The 19,934-nt window shown below is 37.3% G+C and overlaps 1 protein-coding gene across 1 annotated transcript in view; it reads right to left on the reverse strand.

Annotated features, from left to right (window-relative positions):
• Positions 1–16,493, reverse strand: part of runx3 (RUNX family transcription factor 3) — a 63,941-nt gene extending 47,448 nt beyond the window's left edge. The window contains exon 1 of the mRNA XM_016546236.1: positions 16,338–16,493. Coding sequence (XP_016401722.1) covers positions 16,338–16,395 — 58 coding nt within the window. The 5' untranslated portion in view covers positions 16,396–16,493. The remainder of the gene's footprint in view (positions 1–16,337) is intronic.
• Positions 16,494–19,934: the final 3,441 nt, after the last annotated feature.

A 19,934-nucleotide genomic window follows, 5' to 3' on the forward strand; every position in this document is an offset into this window, starting at 1 on the left:
TATATATATATGAAGATTTTTTTTTTTTTAAATATATTTAAAAATAAAACTTAAATAGTCCAAAAAGATTATTGGAGCAAGTTTTACAAGAAAATACCATTTCAGGTTTTTATACTTTAAAATGTCATGCTTGCTGTATTTTGCTGTTGTGTTACTTGCTGTTTCTTTGTAATGAACTATGAAATTTACTATTAACTTCTGAGTGAAAATTGTTCACAAATTATTACAGTGTATCTGTTTTACAATAAGTGTTTATGAACTAAAAATGCTCTGATGCTGTGGAGAAGTTTTATGTGACATAACACTGAAAACGCATGATGCATCGTGTCATCAAAACAGTCTGTTTTTCATGGAGCATGCAGGAAGTGTTTTACAGAGAGAGATCTGAGTTAATGTTTGCGGTAGAAAAAAAGTACAAAGATTTATTACGCTGTTAGGAGTATTGAGACTCCGCAGCAAGAACTGTCTGAGTAAAATGCCTCCCTTGAGAAATAAATCAAATGCTGTTTTATGGAGATATGTGCAATTTCAATGTAATTTCCTCTTTCAGTTGGATTTGGACTAACTTCATGGTGGTATAGTCGTCCTCCTGGCCCCTAGAGGAGGCATGTGCATCAGCTGAAGCTTCTGAAACATCACTGGCGTGAGACAGGAAACATCAGTAGAAAGTAAGTAAGGTCTGATTTGCACACATCACACATGCTACACGGTCTCCCTGGTCTTTTTACTTGCTTAAATGTGCATAACACATCTAAGTCTTCATAAACATCAATTCGGTTGTGAGTTTAATAACATTTTGATTAATCAAGTTGAATCTCTTATGTTTGCACATGATCTGTAAATACAAAAACACTCACACCCCCCCACACACACAGTGACTCACTACATCACTCTCACTCTGTGTCATGTGCTGTGATATCGCATCTCTAATCTACAGTAATTGCATGTTTAAGAAAAGTCTTTAGCAGTTAAACTCTATAAAAAGAGAAAAATAAAAATAAAACCCCAGCAAATCCACAAAGAAGTGCAGCACAGCGCTTTATCACATTTAAGATGTGCAGAGGAAGCTTACATAGTTTATACACAGCTGTATAACCCATTTAATTATAAGAGCAAAAGAGAAGTTGGAAAATGTGTAAACATTTACCAACATTATTGAATGTTAGGGGTAAAATTAAAATGAAATAAAAAAGAAGAAAATATCCCTTTAAGAATACACCACACCAGTCACCAGCAGATATTACTGCAAAAAGAAAAAAGAAAAAAAAAAGACTAGAACACATTTCACTGCCGTAATAAACAGCAGGTTGATTTTTCCCACCAAAATGTGCCTCTTTTAACTCATATTTAAAACATTTGCCATTCCCAACCCAAGAAGTCGCTTTCTCAGACTCTTCCTGTCTGCTTTCGAAAAGTTCTTTCATATGTGGTCAGACAATGTACAGCGTTTCATTAAAATGCTGATGCTGTTGATCAAGCACATTTTGCCTCTGACTGTGGTTGACCAGCAGCATTCATTTATGAGTTCACAACACATGAGAATCACCATGACTGTCCTACGTTTGTGTTGTCATTCACACAGATTCATCGCCATTATCTTACACACACAACCTTATGAAGAGGAATTTGTGTGTGTTTGAGGGTTTCTTTAAAACCCTGTTATTAACCAGTAATGGGTGATTCTTTAAACAAAAGCATTTGCAATACTTAAAAATATATATATTTTTTTCAAATTTAGTTTTATGATAAAACATTTACAACATATCCTGGAATAAAGATTTCATTATTACCTTAATAATAATTTTTTTTTTTTTAAGAAAATGTGATGGGCCTTGGACTTGAACTATAACCAAGCCTCAACTCACACACACATTATAATTTTATAAAACATCATTGGTTTAGTCAGTGTAGCTGGGTTTGCCTGGTTGTGATGCTTAAACAGACAGAGCAATGTTTTGAACATAGTGTCACAGTGTTTACGAATGGCTTATTTTTTGTGAAGTATTTATACTCTCTCCACATTAAGCTTGGATAAAGAATATAACATTTAAGATATTACACACACCACCTTTAAAACTAAAGAGATCTTTAAAATAATCTTAGGGGACAGAAAAAATAAATTAGCAGAAAAAAATCTCCCACATTTCTAAATAAAACACTCTCGTGGAGATAATTCTGCTGGCGCACAGTTCTATTATGTGGCTTTATTTTTACAGTCGAACCGCAGTAATCCACCACCACCGCTGGGAAGTCTGACCCTCTAGGAAAACTTCAAAGCCCCTGGAAAAGACCCCCGAGCACAGCATAGAGATGTATTTTCAGACTAGTTGGAACCAATTTGATGGAGTAAGTGAGAGATGAGTTTCAGTGGGCACACGGTGGTCCCACCCTGACAACAGATGGACGTACGAATGTCTTAATGAGGGAGACAGAGAGAAAGGGATCCAGGGGTGACCTTGTGGTGGGGGCTAAATTTACACTCACCCCACTGGCTCCCAAAATAAGCCACGTCCCGCTTTCATAAATGCCCCTTGCCACAGCCACCAAAACTCAGGGCCTTCCCAAAACAAGAGCTCATGTGCCGTCAGCGTTAGGAAGTGTGTCTGCCTGCCAGCAACCGCTAGGGCCGTCCACCCGCGTCTGCTTACCACATTTTACCCAGAATACAATGCCCCTTTGTGTTTGCATGCGGTGGGACCTTTCTCAGCTGGAACACACAGACAGAGAGAGAAAGACAGAGAAAAGGGGGAAAAAGGACTAAAAAGACAGATAAAACAAACGATAGAACGAACGATTGGTAGATAGACAGACAGATGGATAGATAGATGGATGGATGGATGGACAGACGGATGGATGTGTAGATGGACAGACAGACAGACAGACAGACAGACAGACAGAGAAAGAGATAGATAGATAGATAGATAGATAGAACATTAGAACGACAGATAGAACATTAGAACGACAGATAGATGTTGTTGGATTTTAAAAAGGCATTTAAAACCGAGAGAGGAAAACAAAAGCTGTGTAAAAAAGAAAAATGAAAGCATGATAAAGTGGTAGAAGAGAAAGAGGAGAAATGGTGTGAGATATAGTGGGCCTTTGATGTGGTCTCATGTGGAATGCTGTCATTCATTCCCGCCTGCAACAAAAGCCACATGTTAATCTTTTATTTTGTTCAGACGAAGCGGTCCATCTCGCGAGTGTCTGAGAGGGAGGAGATATGCTGTATATGAAAGGAATGGGGGAATTAAAAATGTAGGTCGACATTAAACAGAGGAATTCATCAAAACAGCACGCTTGTCAGAGCATGTGCTCATGAGCACACGTGGTGAACACGTATGATTATGTTGATGCAGATTTTCTGACTGCAACGCACTAAGCTCTGTGGTGCATAATATGGTGCATAATACACCAAGGTCATGGGTTCAGTTCCCAGGGAATGCATGAACTGATGAAATGTATACCTTCAAAAGTAATCTAAGTCACTTTGGATACAAGCGTCTATTAAGGGCATACAAATGTATACGATTATATAATTCGTAATATGCTGCAAACTTTGAAAGTCTCTAAATTGCAAATCAGGCCTTGAACAACATTTCTGTCTGAATGGTATTTGACTTACTCTGAAAGGACTTTCTTTTAAAGGGGTCCTATTATGCACTTTTCCAAAGTCTTGATTTTGTATAGCTGCATAGCTGCCTGCCAGCTTCAGTGTAAATATTGCGTCAAAATCAAATCAATTTGAGCGCGATTTAAACCCGGATGATTGTAACCACTCTAAGTTCGTCTGCCTTGGGAAAGCTAGCGTGTCTCCGACATAGTGATAACACTCGTTGCCTTCTCTAGTGCAGCTCAACCAGGTCTCGTCCCATTCGTCGATATTTGTGATATCACAAATCCTGGAAAATATGCGTTGTAGTCCAAACGAGTCGTTCGTTGTAGTTTTTGAAAAGTGATTTCTGTTAAATAAAATATCCTTTTGAAGTGGACTTTGAACTTTGTAACTGTGCAAATCTTTTTTATGCTCAAACAGCAACATTACAGACTAACTAAAGTTGAAAAAGTGAAAACGCATAATAGGACCCCTTTAAGGCTGATGTCACTAAGCTCTCTTCTGGTGTGTTTGTAAACTCAGTCACAGTGCTGGAAGGTGTTGTTCTGTGCTGTTATTTGAGCTAATCAATCCAAGAGCATGTAAAGTCTTTGCCATTGCGTTGATTAAAGACAAAGCTCTAAAACGAGCTCGTTAACAGACTCGCAGCATGTTTAATCACACATAATGGGCTCGCCAAGTTTGACTTTCTATCAGTGGCCCGTAAATGAGAGATAAGAGTGTTTTCACACTGCTGAGCTTATTTTTTGCTGGCAAACATGTTGTTTCCTAAGGAATAAATGTAAAAGTAATGAACCTTTAAAACATTACAACATTACTAATCATTCAAAGTACCAACTCATAAATCATACTGAATTAAACATTACTTGCCAGCTGGTCTGTGACCTCATCAGGAAACACAACATAATAAATCAGGTAAAGATAAAGAGTGATTCAAATGAAACACAAATACTAAATGTGTACTAAAGAAAACATCTGTTGTGAATAAATATTCCAATATATGACAATATGAAAAATAGCTAGTAAAATAATAAACGTATAAGTCTCGCACACTTTCAGACGGATAATTGAGGCACTGATGACGCATCGGTCTTAACCTAGGATTTAACCTTAGGTTTTAATGACAAATAAAACGATTGTGTGCAGACGCTTCAGGGCACAGTTTTAAAGTGTCACGGTGCGTGCGGGGAGATGAAGCGAGGACTCAATTGCAGGAGAAATGGTTATTTATTTTAATAATAAAAATTAAACAAAAACAAACTCAAACCACCCCTAAAATCTAATCTTCTATATGGCATTGATTTTAATTGGAGTGAACCACATATGCATTGAAATAAGCATCTGAAGTAATTATTTACTTCAAGAACTCTGAGCTGTTTCCTTTCACAAAGACCAACCCATCACCCAACGCAAGTCAATAAACCGCTTGTAAACAACTTCAGCTTTTTCTGGGAAGGGCTCCTTGGATTTAGCGAGCGAAAAAAACAAAAACAAAAAACAAAAAGGCAACAGAGAGAATCAAAAACTCATAACCTCAGGGCGACCATCATCTTATATCCTATCATTATCCTCATATTTTCAACACCATAATTAACTTGTTTTATTGCACTCTGGCAAATAAGGGAGAGAGGAAGGGAGAGGATTTGAAGACGATTAAGGATTTTTGTCTGTCTGTGAGAGTTCTCATGGTAGAAGAGTCTCCATCGCGTATAAGTCTCGCACACTTTCAGACGGATAATTGAGGCATTGATGACGCATCGGTCTTAACCTAGGATTTAACCTTAGGTTTTAACGACAAATAAAACGATTGTGTGCAGACGCTTCAGGGCACAGTTTTAAAGTGTCACGGTGCGTGCGGGGAGATGAAGCGAGGACTCAATTGCAGGAGAAATGGTTATTTATTTTAATAATAAAAATTAAACTGTGAAGCTCGAGCTTGGGCGGAGCCGGCAGGGCAAGGAAATGTTTCTTAAGCAGGAAATCAGCATATTAGAATGATTTCTGAAGGATCATGTGACATTGAAGACTGGAGTAATGATGCTGAAAATTCAGCTTTGAATCACCGGAATAAATTAATTGATAAAAATTATTCAAATAGAAAACAGTTATTTTAAATTGTAATAACATTTCACAAAATTACAGTTTTTACTGTATTTTTGATCAAACAAATGCAGCCTTGGTGAGCATAATAGTTTTTTTTTTCTTCTTAAATCGTACTGAAACCAAACTTTTGAATGATAGTGTACGTGTTTTTGCAAGCAAAATTCAGAATTATCTATATAACATTTACATTTATTTAGTTTTCATAGACTTCTGCCTGAAACTTACAAATGAATGAAAATCACAAACATACGCAATTAATCATAAGGAGAGACAATGAGCAGTACTGCAATAAAAAGTTACCAGTGGTGGAGAGAAAAGTTTCATAAGCATGAAACGAAGTGTACCATGGGACTGCAATCTCTCCTAATGGTCCATTACTCACTGGAACATGTGAGCTATAGAGATGTTAGATGCATTTATTTTAACATGCTCAGAGAATCAAACAGAAACTATTTTATGAGCATTTCCACTGAGCTTTCCAGTGCTGTGGATATTCTGGAAGTGTTCATCCTGCCTTCATGACGTCTGTTCCACTGCAGCGAGGGTCTCTCAAAAATAGCTCGTCTAGACATTCTAAATGACATTGACATCCCTCTGCCTCCTCATATCATGACAGGTCGTTATGGAAGGACCACCGAACACCTCTTGTTCTTTAGACTCACTGTGTGTTGTGGTAATGTGTTTCGCATACACCCAGGAATGCTGCTGTCACACACAATCACACGCCCAAGCGCTGAAAACACACACTAACTCTGGGTGAACCCAGTACACAGCTGCCACTGAATGGAGCAAACATACATGAAAAACACTTTTGATGCACACGCAATGACCTTTTCAAGACCTAGTACTCTGGTTTACAAAAGAAACACACTGGCTCTGTTCCAAAACCTAGCATAGGCAGCATTTTAAGGCTCGAAACATACTAATATTTTGAATGGAACATTTTCTAACTACACACACTTGATTTTGTACATCATTGCAATCAGAAATATGTCAGAGTGTAATTTATAAATCAACTTTAGTATGCAATCAGTGTTAATGTCATTAGCAAAAACTATGAAGAAAATACCCATTGACAACCTTTTTTCCTTTACTAAGAGGCAAGACAAAGACGAGATGATACCTACATCAATAAACACTAACTGTGACTGTATCAACATGCACTATTGTTGATTTTAAAAAAGGCGAGACTAAAAAACAAAAACTTTTTATATCCAAAATCACTCTATTTTCTTCAACAAAAAAAGTGGAGAAAAAATATAGACCTTCATGAGTTTTCCTGCTTGGGGTTGCCAGATGTCAAGAGTTCAAATCCCCCTATCAGACCTCTTAAAATGACACATTTTCTGCCCAGTGTTTTACTTTATCTTTGTAACTTGGCAACCATTCACACACGCTCTCTCTTACACTGCGGAAAAAGAGCTGATGAGCTGAAAATATTGACAAACATGTAAGTTGGAGTTCAGCGATCTCCATTGAGATATTCTGCTCAAATTAATGTGTAATACGGTCAGTCTGTGTTCCTTCAGATGGCCGTTTGTGCTGTTTGCTGCGACTAAATCTGCCAAACCTTCTCAGTGAGGAACTGCAATAAATTCAAACATGGATGTGGTTGCTGAATAAGTGCACTTATGCAACCGCGAGACTAAAAAACAAAAACTTTTTATATCCAAAATCACTCTATTTTCTTCAACAAAAAAAGTGGAGAAAAAAATATAGACCTTCATGAGTTTTCCTGCTTGGGGTTGCCAGATGTCAAGAGTTCAAATTCCCCTATCAGACTTCTTAAAATGACACATTTTCTGCCCAGTGTTTTACTTTATCTTTGTAACTTGGCAACCATTCACACACGCTCTCTCTTACACTGCGGAAAAAGAGCTGATGAGCTGAAAATATTGACAAACATGTAAGTTGGAGTTCAGCGATCTCCATTGAGATATTCTGCTCAAATTAATGTGTAATACGGTCAGTCTGTGTTCCTTCAGATGGCCGTTTGTGCTGTTTGCTGCGACTAAATCTGCCAAACCTTCTCAGTGAGGAACTGCAATAAATTCAAACATGGATGTGGTTGCTGAATAAGTGCACTTATGCAACCTTTGTGCCACAAGTCTTTTTTTGTTTTATTAGAAAACATGAATATAATTTGGAATTATTGGAAATAATACAAGGAAGTTCACTGTGTTAGCTTTTGAGAAAAGCTTCTGAGTTTTACCAGTTTTCATTTAGTTGACATGTTAATTTATATGATCATTTAATAAATCAGGAAACTATATGAGGTAAAATAATCCATGTTTATCAGTTGACATTCTCTTTATTTGTGCTTATAGGTCAAAGTGCAATAATTCTGAGGAAATTTCTCAAATGACAACAATCACAATCAGTAATCAATAATATCAAAATAATTGGGATTATCAGTTTTTTAAGTTTTCATTGATTAAAACTAGGCTAAAATTCCCAGTCTTTTAGTCAACTAAATCTGATCACAATGTTGCTGCAATGTCAATATAGCAAATTGTCTACTACTTTCATGGCGGAAGAATAGTTGAACATAATCATGCAAAGGTCCAAATGGCCCAATTCAGAGTAGCATACTACCATACTACTCATACTATTTCTGCCATAACTTTAGAAAGAAGTAGTTTGCTAGTATGCTATTCCGAATACAACCTCAGTTTATACAGTAGCTCGGTACCTGAATACCAACACGCTAGGTTTAATGACACACAGAAAAGCACACATTAAAGGATAGTTGAAAATAAATGAACATTTTGTCATAATTTACTCAGCCTTATGCGTTTCTTTTCTATATACTTCAATAATTCATTTAAAACCGTTTAATTTGATACAAAATTGAAATATTTCGACCTATATGGCTATGCACTGTGTATTTTTTAAATGATTGGACTTCAATTTGCTCACACCAAGCTCAACTGAAAGAGTCAAATCTCATCTACACTTTACTTTGCAAGAGTTGCACCATTTATATGATCAAATCAGTCAGTTATGAGTTTCAAATTTAGATAGGATGCTGTCTATATAGACATTAGAACAGAGCCTTTATTTCATTTCTAAATGAATGTAATTTCAAATTTAAAATCTTCTATCAAGCAAAACTGCTAATTATCTTAACTGAACCACCCTTAAGTTGTGGTCCACGTGTTTTTTTTTTTTTGCTGAGAAATCTTTACTGATTTTTATAAAGTAAAAAAGAATACATTTTGTATCATTATAATAATACAATATATGTGGCCCTGGACCACAAAACCAATCTTAAGTGTCAATTTTTCAAAATTGAGATTTATACATCATCTGAAAGCTGAATAAATAAGCTTTTCATTGATGTATGGTTTGTTAGGATAGGGCAATATTTGGCTGAGATTCAACTATTTGACAATCTGGAATCTGAGGGTGCAAAAAAAATCTAAATATTGAGAAAATCACCTTTAAAGTTGTCCAAATGAAGTTCTCAGCAATGCATATTACTAATCAAAAATTAAGTTTTGATATATTTACGGTAGGAAATTTACAAAATATCTTCATGGAACATGATCTTTATTTAATATCCTAATGATTTTTGGCATAAAAGAGAAATCTATCATTTTTACCCACACAATGTATTTTTGGCTATTGCTACAAATATCCCCGTGCAACTTAAGACTGGTTTTGTGGTCCAGGGTCACATATAATAATCCAAACAAGAACAAATAGATTTTGTGGACTCTTATTTCATATGTCAGGCTTTACGGGGTAAAAAAAAAAACTCTGTTTGCAACCTAAATAACAGTCCCTCAAGAAAGATAGAGCAACTACACAAGAAAATCTCTCACTCATCACAGCCATTAAAATGTCCTGACACGAGCTCTGATCGCTAGCTTCAGGACCAGTGACAAGAAATCCCTGCAAAACACTCCCCTTATACTCAGGACATTTCCCTAATCAACTCCAGTCCCACAACAGAGCCTGCGCTTTATAAATAGGAATTGTTCTGAGCTAAATTAGACACAGAAGCCAGACCCTCTGCTGAGACCCTCATGCAGTTTTCATTATGTTCTTCCCTGTCCAATATCCAGACCCCCAATATCTGGTTACAGATTTCAGTTCTTGCCTTGGATGCTGATATTTTCGGGGGCCGAGGGTAATGGGCAGGAGCTGAAAGCCTTTGAATGCGCTCCAGCGCAGTGATATATCAATTTATAGGAGCACGAACCATGTGTTTATGAAATTAATAAACTGTCATCTGAAGTTTTGCAGGACCTGCATGCTGCATTGGTAAATCTGCGGGCTAAGCACTCAGTGTCCTTAAGTTCTGCCATGAATGCTTTAGATGTTTTCTGTAGCTCCAACTGATGGAGTTTAGCTTTGCTCTTCGTGTTATGTGAGGTTACGTTGGTAGAATTCAACCGGAAGACTCAGGCAGGATTCCACAGTGGCTCCTCTATGCATGTCTACATATGTGCATGCATGCAGATGTATGCTTGTGTACACATGTTTGCACGCTGTACAAAATGGGTTGTTTGTGGAAACCTGAAGGTAACAGTTTGCATGGCTTCTTCTGAGTGGAATTCAAAATTCTGTCATAATTTACTCACCTGCATGTTGTTCCAGACCTGAATTACTTTTGATATATTTCGGGCTGAAACATGACATTGATTGTAGTTTCTTTTCCACAGATAAAACAGAAAGTCATGCTGGTTAGCAATGACATGAGAGTGAGTAAATGATGGCAGAATCTTTATTTTTGAGTGCACTGTCCCTTTAATTAGTTTAACTAAAAGTCTCGACTAAAATGTAAACTTTAAATCGGCCATCAAAAAATTACTATTTAGATTAAATCCAAGAAGATGGCATAAGTTGTATCAATGGGTTCTAAACGAACTGTGTGATTTCTAAATATAACTTTTGACTTGTAATATTGTTCAATATTATATCCACCTCTTATATATATATATATATATAAGAGAAATATGCATGCTGGGTAGACGTCAGTTGGTGTTTATACCATAAGTTTCTTTGGCTATTTTCATGATGAGTAACAAGTTGCATAAAATAGCAATTTTAAAAACCTTTAAATTACTTTAGATAAAAATTCTAAAAAGGATTTAGGGTTGTCTCCATTAAAAATTCCTTCAAGAGTGTTTGTGGAGTAATATCGTTTCCTAAGAGAACTTAAGCATGTTGTGTAGAGTTAACTATTGACAACATGGTATGAACACACACTGAGAGGAACAAGCTCATTCTGGCATCACAAGACAACAAGTTGCTAAATGTGACAACAAAATCAACAAAAACAGTGTAAACAACTGGCAACATATGCACCAATATTAATTATTAATGCCCCAGTGCATGTTGATAAGAGAGTGAATAGGCCTCAACCAAAGAGTTTTTCGTTTTTTTGTTGTTGTTTTTTTCAGGCCATTTGAACTCAAATACTGCATGAGTCCAGTTGTGTTTGTTGGTGTGAACAATAGAAACAAAGAAAAAACAAAACAAAACAAAACAGAGTATATAGAAATAAACTGCATTGAGATGCATTACTGGTGTTCCTGAAAATAGCAAATACGCAAATGGAAATAATCAAGTAAAAGAACATATTTACTAGATCTGTAAATCATTTTTACATTGCATGTTTAAAATTTAGGCCAATTTAATGCGAGCAGACCTGTACTCTTATGTGTGGTTGTGTGTTCGTGTATGTTTCCATTTATGCATGTAAATGGCTAGATACGTTATTATAAATTTCTATATTGAGTGTGTGTGTGTGTGTGTGTTTTAGACTGCTGTTTCAGTGCAACAGGTGTGACCTCATTGTGGTTGCTGGTGAGCAGCAGAAGCAAACAGAGTCTGCATCAGATTAACACGCAACACACACACACACACACACACACACACACACACACCCTCTCGCCTTGTTCCATCAATTTTCTTTCTCACACTCACTCTTTCTCTTCTATGTGAACCATTTTACGAGACTCTTTCCATATTGTACATCATTGTACATACAGTATGCGCTTAAATACATTTTTTTAAAATAATTTTTTCTTGTGTTTTCCAGTGAAATATCTAAACATACTTAAAAATGAATAATTGTATTTAATAATATGTACTTAATGTGCATAATGAATGCACTTAAATTACGTTTATTATTCTTTCCCCACAGGCAAATGTTCGCGTTTTATTCATAAACCTCAGTAAACTGTATTAGATTTATGTATAAATCAAGGACAAACCTTCCAATGGGGTAAGAAAAAGAAGGTTAATTACCTGGATACTTGTCTAAATATTTTATGCAATTTTGCTTTTCAAGTAAATATATCCAGTTTTAATGATGGTTATCTATTATTACTGGATAACAAGACAAGACAAAAATACTTTTTTTTTTTTTTTTTGTATGCTGAAGACGTGTCATGACTGTCTTCATTTATTTACCTTTAAATTTGAATTTGGAATTTAGAAGAACTTTTCTGAATTTAATATATTTGAGAATAAATGTCTTGATTTAGACCTTAGATCAGTATAATAGAGCAAATATACTGCATAAATATACATATACAGTATATCACACATAGTTTAAATTTATTCAGATCACTATATTTATTAGACATGATCATTATATTTATTAGATATGCTGTTAATCCTTAATCCTTAACCAAAATGGAGTATGATTTTACACAACAAATTGTGAATGGCTTTTTTTTTTTTTTTGCACACAACAAAGGATATCTGAAAAACTCAGATTGGAGAACTTAATGGCTTTCTGCTTTTAAATGATTCACTTTTGGTTACATGGCCGAACAATAGAAAAAGGATATTGCATATTCACAAATGATTTCCAATGGTAATTAGAGATGCATTTTGGTATCTGAGAATACCAGAGTCAGTATCTGACTCTAAAAAACAGTAGGAACAGAATTCATGGTCCCACTTTATATTAAGTGGCCCTAATACCTGTGTACTTACATAGTAACTAGATGTATACATAGTGTGTAACCACAGTGTAAGTACACATTGGTACATATTATCTACAGCTGTAATGTTTGTGTAACTACACACATGTAACAACCCACTGAATGTTATGTGTAAATACAAATGTGTAACAGGACATTGGTAACAACACTTTTTGGTAATTAAAGTACAAATGTGTAAGAGGACTAACAGCACTTTTTGGTAAATAAAGTGTTACACTTTATATGTGACCCTGGACCACAAAACCAGTCTTAAGTCGCTGGGGTATATTTGTAGCAACAGCCAAAAATGACTGGTTTTGTGGTCCAGGGTCACATATTAAAGGTCACATATTTTACACCTTGCTGGAGTTTTATTTTAAGTCTTGATGTCCTTAAGAATATATATTTGCGGTATAAGTACCAAAAACCATCTCAATATATTTTTACAGTCTCGATTTTGGCCTGTCTAATTAATATTCAAGAGCCTCTCTTCTGATTGGCCTGTTGTTTTCTGAGTGACGCATGGTTTACAACACGCATTACATTACGTATTTCATGGCACACTCGTTTTATGCGTATTTGGCGCCACCTATTGTTGTGGGTGTATTATTGACATGTCAAAGTCTAGACCCTGAATATAAGACGACCGCGTTTTTTCAGATGTATTTCCCCAAAAAAAACATTGTCTTATATTCGGGTCAATACGGTACATTGCTGTGATTAATTGTGGCTGGAACAATAATGTAGCTGTAAAAATAGTTTCCTGCTGAAATTGAAATGTATATACATCTTCATCATGACTATATAGACACGGTGAGTTTGTCTTTACTATACACATTAGATGTGATCCACCTCATAGTAACAATCCTGTCAGATCGTCCATCCTTTGAGTGAGAGTGTAACGTTACAGGTCAGCCGATCTGGTTTCGTGGTTAAAGTTAACCTTTTCCACATGTTTCCGTGTTGTCGTTGCTCAGCAATGGCATGGACACGATGTTGTCTGGGGGTTTGGCATGTACCAATGTGTACTTACACTGTGGTTACATACTACGTACACATCTTGTTACTATGTAAGTACACAGGTATTAGGGCCACTTAATAAAAATGGGGCCACTTTCTTAATACACGTTATCCCAATTGTGACTGATTCATCAGTGCACATTATTGCAAATTAAAAAGTTTTGCCAAAATTGCGTCTTCAAAATACAATTCAGTTCTGAAACTACATTATTTTCCTTCTATTATCACAAATTTCTATTACTTCTCAACCTCTTCCCTCCAGTCACCTGGCTCTATTTTGATATGTAACACTCCAGTCCCACCCTACATTTTTTCATCTGTATTATTTTGAATTTAATTAAATTGCAAAAGTAAAATGAGTTGCGAAAGGTATTTCATGTTGCCTTTAAACAGAAACCAACTGGTTAAAAATATCCTGCAAACAGTATCTCTCTCACCCAGACTCTTATTTTGGCAACACTGTTGTAGCAAACACACTTTTTAACACTTCTGTTTCCCTTCACTGTGTTTTTTTTTTTCCTTAATTTTGAATGAAAGCACTTTGTTAAGACAAACTAAAACCCTCAGCTCATCCCACAGGGAACATAAACACCACAGACATTGGGATACATTTTTCCTGAATTATTCTGATTAGTAATCAATCAAGATTTTTTAATAACTGATTGTCCCTCCAATACTGAACTTTTGGAATGAGAGTGGAACGGCATGCTAGGAGTTTACAGAAACATAGCAAACATAAACCCCCACTAGCATTTATCTACTGCATCTATATAAAGCGATTGACATCAGCATTTACTCTGTCCAATTCTGAGCTACTTCATTTAACTCACAAAGATCCATCCCAGACTCTACGGTAATGTTAACCCGGCTCAGAATTCTGCTGATGCATGTAAACACAGACTCAACTGTACCATGTGATGATCAATTCAGCAGCAATTACTCAAACTTCTAGACTTTGATGCATGCAGATGAGCGGGATATAAATGGATCTGAAGTCATCTATGTGAAATGGACTGCAAAGAAGAAAAAAAACAAAACAATGCAGGCAGGCCGTATATATTTAGTCTCTCCCGGGCTGGGTGGCGTCACTTAAGACCGAAAGTATCACATGTAATCTTGGCTTTACTTTGATCTTACACAACTTGTTTTCTGAAACAGGTATATTTGACTCTTAATTCTGATTGGATGAGTTGCTTTTGAAAGCAATTGCAGTAATGCAGCACCAGGTTTCTACATTGCTCGGCAACAGTAAACAGCCTACACTAATGAATATTACTTGCTAGAAAAATAATTAAGATTAATATAGAGCATTCCCAGGGAATGCATGAACTGATGAAATGCATACAGCATCTTGAATGCAATGCAAGTTGCACTGGATGAAAGCATCTGCCAAATGCATAAATGTAAATATTAACATTATTAATTATACATATTAATTTACAATAACTGCACATTGTAACGCATATGCATGCACACACACACACACACACACACACACATATTCAAAATGAAATCAAATTCAATATGAATGCAATTTGCAACCCATTTTTTCTTCCTTTATATTACAAATTTCTAAGTAAGACTTTGGAAAATGTAGGACAGGTCTTCAATTTATACATTAGAAATTGACTGGATTGTGAAAACTGAGAATTATATATGAGAATGACAGGTAATTGGAGAAATTTGTGATGTCAGCCAAATAGGAAAGTCATTATGAAGTCAAACTTTTTTTTATTTCAAGTAATTGCAGTGATGCATCAAGAACAATTAGACCAGATACATGCATTAAAGAGTAAATATCAGAGTAAATATTGACCTCACGCTGACTTTAAACTCCATCTCGCCCTAAATGAGCTCTACATAAGGAGAATGATTCTGCATTGTTTTTCAAACAAAATCGGACTCGATCCAAGGACAGGAAGCACCTCATCACAAGTTGATGTTACCATAGTGGCAAATGGCCTCTTCTGAGGAGCTCAGGAGATGCAGATGCCAGTAAATCACTAATGTTGACTTGGGCTCGTACCCACACATATACACAGCGACCACAGAAAGGCCGAGAGTGCCCTGGCTCCAGAAGTTGACTGGTTTGTGAGTTCCAGTAAAGGTTGGTCTAGCTGGTTCCTCCCTTGCGCCCTGCGCTGAGAGAGCGTTTATGGTGCTAATGCTTGTGGTGAGCAGGCCATTATGATCCAAACCCATCAGAACTGCTCCAAAAAGACTGCGGCATTAAAAAACAAACATCTAACAGAAGACAAATGCGCAGGTAACTTATGCTCCGAGTTTGCAGAAGACAGATTTGTGCATTGAATACCCTGATCTAGATTTCATGGTATCTATGGAAGGCCATAAAGGCTCAACGTCAAACTTATATACACAGAATTCCCTTTACAAAGCAAAACAAGCATAAACTGCCAGGTTGCACTTTATAAAGTGTTAGATAATAGTTCTCAAGGGAGTTTGTAGTCCACGCACAACACATCAAACCCAAGTATGCAATGTGTCACATTCATAACTGCTAAACTGCCACAGACACACAGCAAACTAGAGCAGATACACTCTTATAAACGTTCAACTACCAAAACAACGCCTGACAGCTTTCTGGTCACCACAACGGCGGAGGAGGAGGGAAGGGAATACCACGACGGGTGACTTACCTCGCAGTAAACTGGGCGAGTAGCTGGAGAATGTGTCGAAGATGCTGTTTGAAGCCATGTGTCCCGCTCAGGAGGGAAAAGAACTGGCCTCTCCGCCGCCTTACCGACTTCAGCCTGAGAGAATGACAGTCGGAGAAAGAGAAATAAAGAAACTACATAGACTGTCTGCAACCAAGAATTTGGGGTTTGAGAGTGCCACAAGAATCTTTCGCCACAAGCCGACTAACAGAACAGCATATGTGCCGTGTGGTGAGAGCAAGCGAGAGTGAGAGAGAAAGAGAGGGAGAGAGAAAGACCAAGCCACTCTGAGCAATGGACTCACTTTTGACGATGGACACTTTTGTCTGTCTAGTAGTGGTTGTTGTAGTATCTACGTGGTTTTAGTCAGGTAGTTGAAAGTTCAGGTGTCTGACGCTCTCGCAATGGTGATCTGCGTGGTAACGGCCTGTCAGTCGCATGTCTGAGGTATCCGAGGTCACAGCTCCCGCGGTAGGGCTGCTGCACGGCAATCCCATGATCTGATTGGTGGACCTCAAGTCACATGACTCTCTCTTTCTCTCACTTGCATGCAGTGAAGTTCTCTTTTCTTTCCCAGTGTGTTTCACACCAATCTGATTGGCTGATGGGTGTTTTTTGAATGGTTTCTCAGAGGACGATGGGACCTTCGAGATGAGGGATCGCAAAGTTTAGATGTGACACAAACTCTCAAGTGAAAGAAACTGCAGAAAATGCGGGACGTAAGAGGATTATTAGGGAAAAGAGACTGCTGATGTGTGTGTGCGAGTGTGTTTTTGGTGGTTTTGAGCCTGTTAAACCACCCTTCCACCCTCACTTACCACTTGATAGCATCTCAATGTTAGCCTCATTAAAAACAGCCAAGCCAGTCATTTCATTAGGCCTCCCGCTCGCTTTTTACCCTCATTTGTTCCCAATACTATGTGCTTTATGAAGTTGACATGGCTGTGGGCGGCCTACTTTTTATTTCCGAAATATTTGTGGTATTTCACACACCTTTCATGTATGGCCTGATTTCAGTGGCCCTGTTAAAAGCAAACATGTGAATCTTTTTATCTACACCGTTTAACTGTGCATGTCGGTATGCATATGTGTGCATGTGAAATTTGTCCCCAGTTTTGATTCACCATTCCAACTGACATATAATTCAGGATGGTTGCCATGGCATTGTTAGCTGGTTGCTAAGGCTTTTCTACAGTATGTGGTTGCTGGGGCATTGCTAGGTGGTTGCCAAGCTGTTTTGGCTGGTTGCTAGGGCTTTACTACATGCTTGCTGGATATTGTTAAGCAGTTGTTCTGGGATAGATGGATGGATGGATGGAACGAATGATAGATAGATAGATAGATAGATAGAATGACTGATGATAGATAGAACGATAGATAGAACAAGATTGTAGAATGATACAAAAACAGATAGATAATAGACAGAAAAATAGTTAGATAGAATGATTGATATACTTAGAACAACAGAGACAGAATGACAGATATATAGAATGATTAATGATAGAACAATAGAATGATACAACAACAGATATAGAAAGAACGACACAGAATGAGATAGATAGATAGATAGATAGATAGATAGATAGATAGATGATACACAGAACAATAGATAGAATGAAATAACGATAGATAGATAGATAGATAGATAGATAGATAGATACATATGTGTGAGTGTGATAGAGTTTATGTTGTAACATGCCACTTTGCAGCCACAGTGCCATGAAAATGAGCACTTGTGTGCTGGTCAGCCGGCAGCACAGGGAAAATGACACAGTGGATGTGTGTGTGCGTGAGGCAAATAACACAATTCCAGGGAGTGTGGCCTATGGTGAGGCCACAGAATGACTTCAGGGCTTTTATCAACCTTATTCCAACCTCACAAAGCTTCCCCTGAGAGAATCACCCAGCTCGAGAAGTGTGTGTTTGTGTGCACCTGTGTGGGATCTACTGCTTTAACGTCATTGTCACATGAGTGAAACAGGATGAAGAGAAAGCGCTGTAGGGAGGAACTTGAATTTTATTCATTGGGAATTGATTGGATTTATGTGGGGATTCGATACCAGAACAGTATGGAAGGCTTTCTTTTGTTTGAGGAAGTGCAGGCTGCAGGTCAAATTCACCCTTGAGAGCATCTTGATGCATTCAATCTACTGTTATTTGCTACCGCTGTTGTAATGTTACACATTGAGTAACTGACTAATTGTATAAAGACTGCATTACCTACAACAGTAGCCTCTGCAGTAGCCTTTTTTTATTTAGAATTGTGTGCATAGATGAAACATAGCATAAGACAATAAATAGTTTCAATGTCAAGTCTAACAGTAATATTCAGATTTTATGCACATTATAACTCTGTATAAATTTAGCAAGTACACCACAAGTGTGTGTATTCCCGAAGAGGGTATCAGACATTGAGGATGGGGCCATCCAGCTTCTTTCCACAGACTCAAACACCATCTGCTCTGTGTTTTGGGAAAAGTTTCTTAGCAGCGTCGTTCACTAACCACAATCAAAAATGGTGGAAGCAGCACTGCAGCGATCGGACAGAGATGTTTTTTTTTCTTTCTCTCTCTCTTGTTTATCAAGCCCCTGTATTTAAGTTTAATATAACTGCAGTGTTTTGCTGAGAGACCTGCGGTGGGCTGAACACTGCCAATGTCCCTCCACCCCACGGGTGGGGCAGAGCGGGGTGGTGGCTAGAGCGTGCGGTCACGAGCGCAGATGTGCAGGGGCTTATTTTGTGGTGTATAAATTGCAGGCTGCCCCATGTGCAACTCATAAAGGGGGAACACAGCAAAGGACAGAAGGAAAAATACAGTGATGAGGTGGCCATCTTCACTTCAAATGCATTTTCGGACCAAAAGTGAACGCCCAGAGTCTAAATCTGGCTATGAACATTAAGGGGGATCGAGGCTTTTGGATGGAAGGATGAGAAAAGAATATGAGAAACTACATTCAGCCATTTCGATTTCATGAATCCCAGAATCATACTGCTTATATCAACACTGACCCATTAAAACAACATTGACTTAAAGGAATAGCTCACCTAAAAATGAAAATTTGCTGAGAATTTAGTCACCCTCAGGTGATCCAAGATGTAGATGAGTTTGTTTCTTCATCAGAACAGATTTGGAGAAATTCAGCATTACATCACTTGCTCACCAATAGAACCTCTGCAGTGAATGGGTGCCGTCAGAATGAGAGTCCAAAAAGCTGATAAAAACATCCCAGTAATCCACACAACTTCATCAATTAACATCTTGTGAAGCAAAAAGCTGTTTGTAATAAATTCATCAAGATGTTTTTAACTTCAAACCTTTGCTTCCTTCAAACCTTTGCTAAAATACAAGTCCTCTATACATAATATTGGTTTCTCCAGACAAAAAAGTCTCATCTGAATCAGGAGAGAAATATGCACAGATCAAGCACTGTTTACAAGCGTGAACAGTCCAACACAGTTCTAAACCAATATATTGGTAAATTTTGATGTGAGAGCACAATAGGCGATGAACTTTTTCACTGGAGGAAGTGTTATTATGGATTATGGACTCATATTTTGACCAGAAGGAGCAGTTTAAC

The sequence above is a fragment of the Sinocyclocheilus rhinocerous genome, unplaced genomic scaffold (assembly GCF_001515625.1).
Source record: "Sinocyclocheilus rhinocerous isolate Xijiao unplaced genomic scaffold, SAMN03320098_v1.1 scaffold730, whole genome shotgun sequence".
Classification (NCBI taxonomy): domain Eukaryota; kingdom Metazoa; phylum Chordata; class Actinopteri; order Cypriniformes; family Cyprinidae; genus Sinocyclocheilus; species Sinocyclocheilus rhinocerous.